At 41.1% G+C, this 8,105-nt stretch overlaps 1 protein-coding gene across 1 annotated transcript; it reads left to right on the top strand.

The window, feature by feature from the left end:
* Positions 1-279: 279 nt before the first annotated feature.
* On the top strand, positions 280-7,742 carry LOC131129453 (flavin-containing monooxygenase 5-like). The gene is made up of 10 exons (XM_058073051.2): positions 280-446; positions 1,854-1,992; positions 3,053-3,241; positions 3,664-3,829; positions 4,872-5,014; positions 5,247-5,443; positions 5,708-5,855; positions 5,931-6,138; positions 6,207-6,279; positions 6,404-7,742. Exons 2-10 carry the CDS (start codon positions 1,861-1,863, stop codon positions 6,819-6,821), a joined length of 1,674 nt encoding a protein of 557 aa, XP_057929034.2. The 5' UTR covers positions 280-446; positions 1,854-1,860; the 3' UTR covers positions 6,822-7,742.
* Positions 7,743-8,105: the final 363 nt, after the last annotated feature.

Genomic DNA, 8,105 nt, shown 5'->3' with positions numbered 1-8,105 from the left:
TTGTCAAATCCAGTGTTTGAACCCCTTTACAAGAAACCCTGAGCATTTGCCTAAAGGTGTACCTGTGTACACTCACTGATGAAAATCAAAAAACATTAGAAAACACGAGTAAAAAAACTGCTGTAACGGACAAGAAAGACGCTACAATACAGAAAAAAACTAACACCGTGTAAAATATTAAATAAAATACGTTTATACATATTAAGAAATGAAATGTTTTGTGTCAAGTTACATGGTGAATCAGTCATGTGTAGAAATTTCACTAGAATCCTCCTCACATCAATCACCCCAGGGAATGGGCGTTAGGGTGTTTGTTTTTCCACCAGTTAAGTAACTCCACCGTGATGAGTTCAGGAGTCCGGTCAGAGTCTGTCCACTCCGCCCACCCACCACTGAGCAGCTAAGGACAACAAACAAGACCCAGTCACTTCCTTCGTCTTTATACGGTAAGAAGAAACGTCAGTGCTTTTGTGTTGTCATGTCGCCCTCCGCTAGTTTTGTTTAAACAAAAAAAACTTCAAAAGATTCTCTGCTCGTTTTTTGCGCTGCTTGCACTTACTGTGGGAAAATCGGTTGCTTTTACCATTTGTGTTGGTGAGAGACGTGTTTATTTTTTGAAACCCAGCTCTCAAAGCGTCCTCGCTACTCCTTGAAGCATGTCGACGTTAGCTTGTGGTGATAACCATTGTTTATGTAGGTTATAAAACACTTGATCATTGCACAGCTTTTGTTGCTGAGTAGCTTTCCAACATAACTAGCAGCTCCTTGCTTTTGTGGAACTTGCGTTCTCAGGGCAAAAGAGCAGTTTAGAAGACACTTTCAAGTACGGTGGCCGACAAGCAGCAACGTCCAAACGCTCCACACACCCAAAACGCAAACGCAAACACATAAAGGCTTTACTATCAAAAACAAATACACACTAAGAATGCTACAAAACAGATAATATAACATTGTAAGATTTTAGAGGGGACCCATTATGCTTTTTACACTTTTCTGACCTATAAATATAGTAGTATATAATGTAATGTATGTAATGTTGTATTCTCATGTTAAATGATGCCAAAGTTTCAGATAATGAGGTTTGCACATTTGGAAGTGAGCCCTGAAAGACATTTGGGATGGCTCAAAACGCTCCTGGCTTTCAGAAGGCTTTGTAAAAGTGGAGGCGTGTGACATCACACAAAGGCGGTTTTCCTTATATGGGCATAGCCGTAGGCCAGATACGCTCACTGCTTCCCCCGCCCACCCACAAGCTGTTACATTATTAGCAATGGCTCCCAGGAAGTGTTTCTTTGAGTGTAAGGGAACGCTACATTTGTTTACAATTCCTAAAGATTCCTAAAGATCAGGTACAAGTGGTTGGAGTTCCTGCTTCCCTACCAGAAAAAGAAATACATTTTAATCTCTCAACGGGATTTCACACTGGGCTGTTTGTAAACATGGGCCACTATGCAGCTGGACTAGCCGACAAAGCCCGACACCTTTCCAACGTTATTTGGTCGAGTCGTAGAGTCAGAAGAGCAAGCAGTAAGCAACAATTTATCCTAACCGGGTTTATTTTGTGTAAGTCATGGTACAAAGGCGATTGTCTGTGTAGCATTATAATGTGTGCAACAGGGAGCAGGGTTGCTAGTAGCTATTTCCCACCACAATCAGTCGGTTTACCCAAGTTTTTTAAACACTGGTAGTACCGCAAAAAACATTCTACATTACCAAACGCTAAAATGCTAAAGCTACTTACCATTGAGAGACATTTTATTTCTGTGTTTTGAATGTTTGGGTTTTGCTGGACTGGAGCATTAGGCATGGAAGGAAATGATCGTAACCGCTGTTTCTTACTATTTTATGCACAGCTGCAGTATGACTCGTCGTGTGGCCATCATTGGAGGAGGTAGCTCAGGTCTGGCCTGCATCAAGTGCTGTCTGGATGAGGGGCTGGAGCCTGTTTGCTTTGAGAGCAGCGATGACATCGGAGGCCTTTGGAGGTTCAAGGTGGGTCAACAACATTCATTCATTCATTCATTCATTCATTTTCCACTGCTTATCCTCACGAGGGTTGCAAGGGTGCTGGAGCCTATCCTATCTGTCTTCGGGCGAGAGGCAGGATACACCCTGGACTGGTGGCCAGCCAATCACAGGGCACATATAGACAAACAACCATTCACACTCACATTCATACCTATGGACAATTTGTCGCCAATTAACCTAGCATGTTTTTGGAATGTGGGAGGAAACCGCAGTACTCTGAGAAAACCCAAGCATGCACAGGGAGAACATGTAAACAGACATGCCCGAGGGAATCAACCTCGGGTCTCCTAGCTGTGTAGCCTGTGCACTAACCACTCGTCCGCCGTGCAGCCCGGGGTCAACAACATGTCTAACGGCATACTAACTACTAACTGCATACCCAATCCATCAGACAGTGTGCAAAGCGTTTACACTACATGATAACCCACAATGCATTGCGCTCCTACCCGAGCCGAAATCGACAGGCTGAAGCTGATTTCACTTTAGCTCTAAACTATTTAAATACACCACTTTATTGAGATTTTTTTCATCAGGTGAGAACGTGGCCGTTTATTTGTCCAAATACCAACCGTTTACAATTTCGTTTGGACGAATTCGGCAAAATTTAAGCTAGCCGAAGTGAGCAACGCGCTTCTTGTTATTTTCACAAAATAAAACACCCCATACTTTTCTCATACAATAAACAGTAGTGATAAATCACTGCTTTTACTTTGAAAACAAGAAGCGAACCAACTCGCAATATATCCTGCTTGACACTGCCGTTTGGTCCATCCTGCTGCTCAGTGTTCAGCCAACGTTATTTTTTTTCGCGGTGAAGTCATGTCGCGTTGCATCCTGGGTAATTTCAGTGTGAGTAGTAAGCTGATGATACATACTCAACATTTCTGGAGAATGCAGTATGCGTCCGGGAACTTTACGCATATTCAAAAATCGCATACTGCCAGTGTAGAGACACTCCATACTCAAAGAGTTCGTATGAGTAAATGTAAATAAATGTCCTGTTTCCTCTCTCTGTTGACTACAGGAGAACCCCGAGCAGGACCGGGCCAGCATCTACCACTCTGTCATCATCAACACCTCCAAGGAGATGATGTGCTACAGTGACTATCCCATCCCTGCGCACTTCCCAAACTACATGCACAACACACTCATCATGGACTACTTCCGCATGTACGCCGACCACTTTGGGCTCATCAAGCACATACGCTTCAACGTAAGCATAAATAAATATCCCTTTACAAAAATTGGAAAAATCTGGTTTATTGTCTATAGGTGTACCCCGCATCATGCCCAAAGTAAGCCGGGATAGGTGCTGATAATGCTTAACGCAAGTGGACTGTAATGACTGAAAAGTGAACATAACATTTACATTATTTCCCGTTTTTATTGTGCCAAATGTCATAATTTTATTACTGCCACAATATTACTGTAAACATTCTATTCAGTTGACTGCAAAGTCTTCGTTAGTCTCCAAAAACATAATCACCAGGGTCTCTAATTCAGCAGCTTTATCTACCTCTGCATGCACTTTAAAAATGTTGTTGCACAGGGTGAAACCCCTGCATGTGACAACTCTGTGTTGTGTAATATATTTGTTAATTATTACAACATTACACTGTACATTTTGTTCTTCAGACCAAAGTCTTGCAGGTGAAGCAGAGGTCAGATTTTACACGTTCCGGCAACTGGGATGTTGTGACGGAGGACAGGGATGGCATAAAGAGCAAACACATATTTGATGCGGTGATGATCTGCATTGGACACCACTGTCACCCCAACCTGCCTGTTCAGGACTTCCCAGGTATTGCCTATAGAGTTTTAATGACTTTGTGTGTGACAGGGCCCACACGTTGTAGAGAATTAACCTTTGAAACTATTGTATACAATGTGGTTATGCAACATTTGAACTACGTACTTGTTGTTATCAATGTCAATGTAATGTCATCAACGTTCGTCAGTATTTTTGTCACGTAGAAATACTATAGAATCCTAATGTGGATATACTTTAGAGTAGTCAATGTACAGCTTATATTTTTAGATGCCAAATTTATGTAACTAATTCTTTTAACTATGCAGAAATGTGCACAATATGTGTTTAATGAGTCAATTGATTTAAAAAACTATTTTATTGATTTATTTATTATTTTATTTGTTCTGTCCGCTGGGTCAGATGGTGTCATTGATCTAAATGCCCTGTATTTTAAAACTGTGTTTTAAAATTCAGTTTATAAAAATTCTGAAATGAAGTGAATTAAATAACAAAGTTCACAAATTTGTCAAAACACGTTTTTTGCAAGAAAATTTGTTTATTTTTTTGCACCAAAATTTAAAACACTGTATTTTAGCAAACTGAATTTTTAAATATGTTTGATTAATTTCACTGAATTTCAAAACACATACAATTTTTTATTTAATGAATTTCTCTTCTGCATGAATTCATGTAAAAAAATGTGATTACAAAATGAAATGCCAACAAATTCTGTCACATAAAGTCAGCGTCTAAATAAAGCTTTAGGAATTAAGGAACAAATTAGTACTCACTGAAAATGAGTCAACTGAATGGGAATGGGAAAACTGCCAAGGAGGAGATCATGCTTTTTAGAATGTTGAAATTCATGTTTCCCTAAATGAACCACAGCTCTGCCAGCACTCATGCAGCCCCATACCATAATCCTAACACCGCCAGGATTGACTGTAGACATAATACAGTTCCTGTATCTTGCTACCCCTTTGTGTTGCCAGATGTTTAAACAATAATGGCCATGTATTGACTTTACTTTCTGTAGTATAGTCCCTTGTGAAGATTGCCTTTGTGAGATACTACAAGTCTTTTGTTTCTTCAGGTATTGACAAATTTGAGGGCAAATACTTCCACAGTCGGGACTACAAGACTCCCGAAGAGTGGCGAGACAAGAGGGTGGTGGTGGTAGGGATTGGGAACTCCGGAGGGGACATCGCTGTGGAACTGAGCCGAGTCACCAAGCAGGTTGGCAGCTGGTGTACTTTGTAACATTTTCAAAGCAGTTATGACACAGTATTACTGCATCACAGTTCAAGAGTTGTGTCCAAAAACAATGCTTTTTGCTGTGGAATTGGCCTCAAAAAAGCCTGCAATGTGTGGCATTTAGGATCCACTCTCTAATGCACCTTGCTGCCACCTTCAGGACTGGAATGTCACCCCACCCTGTTCACCTTACTACTTTTTGTCCTCCCTGCAGCTTTACCTGAGCACTCGCAGAGGAGCGTGGATCCTGAACAGGGTGGGAAACAACGGTGTGCCCCTGGATTTGTGTTTTAACAGGCTGATGACATCGATTCAAACAGTCCTTCCCTTCAGCTTCATGTGTGGCCTGGCCGAGAGCCAACTTAACCGCAGATTTAATCACAGCCTGTACAACCTGAAGCCAAATCACAGGTAGCTGGCTGCATTCACATTGTTATTTACATTTTAGATAGCATGAGACATTGGATGCAAAAAAAATGTTTGAAGAAAATTGATGGAAATACTTTGATGTTATATTTTAATAAAAAACATTTTAATACAACAATATAAATCTATATTATCATGTTGTATTATATTTTTTATGTTAGTATTACTCTACAAATGAATATAGAATCATGTCCTGGTGTTGAACTGCATTGATGTTAATGTAGTCTCCAATCTATATTGCCATCCCAGGTTGTTCAGCCAGCATCCCACTGTGAACGACGATCTTCCCAACCGCATCCTGTCCGGAACTGTGCAAGTAAAGCCCAACATCCGCAGATTTCACGGCTCCAGCGTGGAATTTGACGATGGCAGCATTGTGGAGGACGTGGACCTGGTGGTAGGTTGCCCAAATCATGTCTTTCCTTTGGCTCAAGGAGGTGAACATGTGGCTGATTGATTTATTTTTTTGTAGGTTTTTGCCACGGGTTACAGGTTTTCCTTTCCATTCCTGGCCTCGCATGTGGTCTCTGTGTCGAGCAACAAGGCCTTGTTGTACAAGTATGTCTTTCCTCCAGAGCTGGACCACCCCACGCTAGCTATTATTGGCCTGGTGCAGCCACTGGGGGCAATCATGCCCATCTCTGAGATGCAGGCCAGGTGGGCCACAAGGGTTTTCAAAGGTAGGATTGGTTCTGTAAACAAGCAACCTTTAACTTGTGATGGACATATTAAATGCATTTTTCAACAGGCTGCATCAAGCTTCCTTCTGTGGCTGACATGATGGATGACATCCAGTGTAAGGAGGACACCATGGCTAAAAGGTAATGTGTATATACAAGTATTTAATCGTGTCATAGAATAATTCAGATATTATAATATCTACTTAACACTGAATGATAAATTAATTGATAAAGAGACCTAGAGTCTGCCACATCTTTATTTCAGGTATGTGACCAGTCAGAGACACACCATCCAGGTGGACTACAACGTATACATGGATGAGATTGCGGTGTTTCTGGGGGTCCGACCCAACATCCCCAGGCTCCTGCTCACTGACCCTAGGCTGGCACTAAACGTGCTTTTCGGGCCTGTGACCCCTTACCAGTACCGTCTCAAAGGTCCAGGGAAATGGGCCGGAGCACGTCAAGCCATACTCACTCAGTGGGACAGGGTGTTCCAACCCATGCAGACCCGACCATGTGACATAGCCGAAGCCAAGAGATCGCTGAAGTGGTCGCTGATTCTGATGACCGCTGTGGGTGTGGCTGTGTACGCTAACAGGAGCAGCCTGTCTGCTTTGTTGGAAGACCCCACTGTGTTTTTCGATAGGCTCAAAGTAAGCCTGCCTACATTGGGAAACTAAGTGGTAACACATAACTAATCAATGACAGTAATATAAGAGATAATATAAGAGTAAAATAAGAGAAGAGGGGGGTGACACCTAAAGACTTGATTACTGTACACTAGATCCCTGCCTGTTTGCCCCCCCCCCCAATTTTGTCTGTTTTAAATTGTAAATGAATTTTTGTGTAAGTGTTTTGGTGGCGCTATCTGCAGGGGAGATAGTGCTGCAGCTGTGAATCCAGCAGAGGGCGCTGTTTCACAAGTAAATTCACTTAACATCTTTCAACATTACAATGCTTTGGCAATAATGTGATGTTTTGTAAGTACGGTAATATATACTGTATTCATGTAATTGTTCCTTAATATGTAAAAATTAATTTAAAATTTGTATACTAACTGTGTGAGGCGTATTGTAATGTTTAAAGTGTCAAAAAAGGCTTTTTAGGGGTCCAGGTCTCTACCCATGGGGATCTACTATACAGAATGTGATTAGATGAAACAAAAACATTGATTGAAACATTAACCAGCAGAGTATCAAAATGCACAAATGGGAAACAATCAAAATGACTGTAAAGGCAGCATGTATAAGCTATGTCACGCCATTGTAACCTCAGTTGCAGAGGGAAAATGTAATTATAAATATGTTCCATTCATGTTCATAATGTAATTAGACAAATCTGAATCGAGGCAACTGTATTGCTGTTATTTGATCACGTGACGCACTTGCACGTAGTGCAATGACGCCGCCTAATGGTCACCATGGAGACAAAATAATGGTGGGTCTAAAAAGCGCCACGATGCTGTGACTCATCAGACTGAATGCAACGGAAGCAAATCCCCTCCAGCTCCTGGGATCCCTTTTTTTTCTAATGACTTGCATTTTACACAATTTGTACTAACCAGTAATTGACATCATAATAAAGAACAAAATTGTTCAAAATGGTTACATGTGATGCAGCAACAATCTGATTTTAATATGCATACTAGCAAACAAAAGCATCCAAGGAAATTAACTTTAAATTGAAATGAAAATGAATCAAGACTACCAGCTGGTGAGCCACCGGAAGACCCCGGAAGAAGATCTGTACCCACGTGACAAGCTCGCGTATGGGTTGCCATGTTGGTAATACAATGTCTGTAACGGTCTTTGACAGAGCATTGAAACAAAACTCAAGACTTAATTATGCTTAATTGCACTTTAGTGTCTTTAAAGGGGTTTTAAAAATGAATTATAAATATGTACAATGTTGAATAAAGTTGTGTACAATAAAGTGAAAAAAATTACAAATCCTGGTACAACGGG

This window comes from Doryrhamphus excisus, linkage group LG4 (assembly GCF_037039965.1).
Source record: "Doryrhamphus excisus strain RoL-2023G ecotype Guam linkage group LG4, RoL_Dexc_Guam_v1.1, whole genome shotgun sequence".
In the NCBI taxonomy this organism is placed as follows: Eukaryota; Metazoa; Chordata; class Actinopteri; order Syngnathiformes; family Syngnathidae; genus Doryrhamphus; species Doryrhamphus excisus.
Note: the sequence above shows the minus strand (reverse complement) of the source record. Positions and strands in the feature narration are given on the sequence as shown.

Coding starts and splice junctions, on each gene's coding strand:
- LOC131129453 (XM_058073051.2), top strand. CDS start 1,861: ATGACTCGTCGTGTGGCCATCATTGGAGGAGGTAGCTCAGGTCTGGCC. Junction 1,993..3,052: donor GAGGCCTTTGGAGGTTCAAG/GTGGGTCAACAA, acceptor TGTTGACTACAG/GAGAACCCCGAGCAGGACCG. Junction 5,856..5,930: donor TGGAGGACGTGGACCTGGTG/GTAGGTTGCCCA, acceptor ATTTTTTTGTAG/GTTTTTGCCACGGGTTACAG.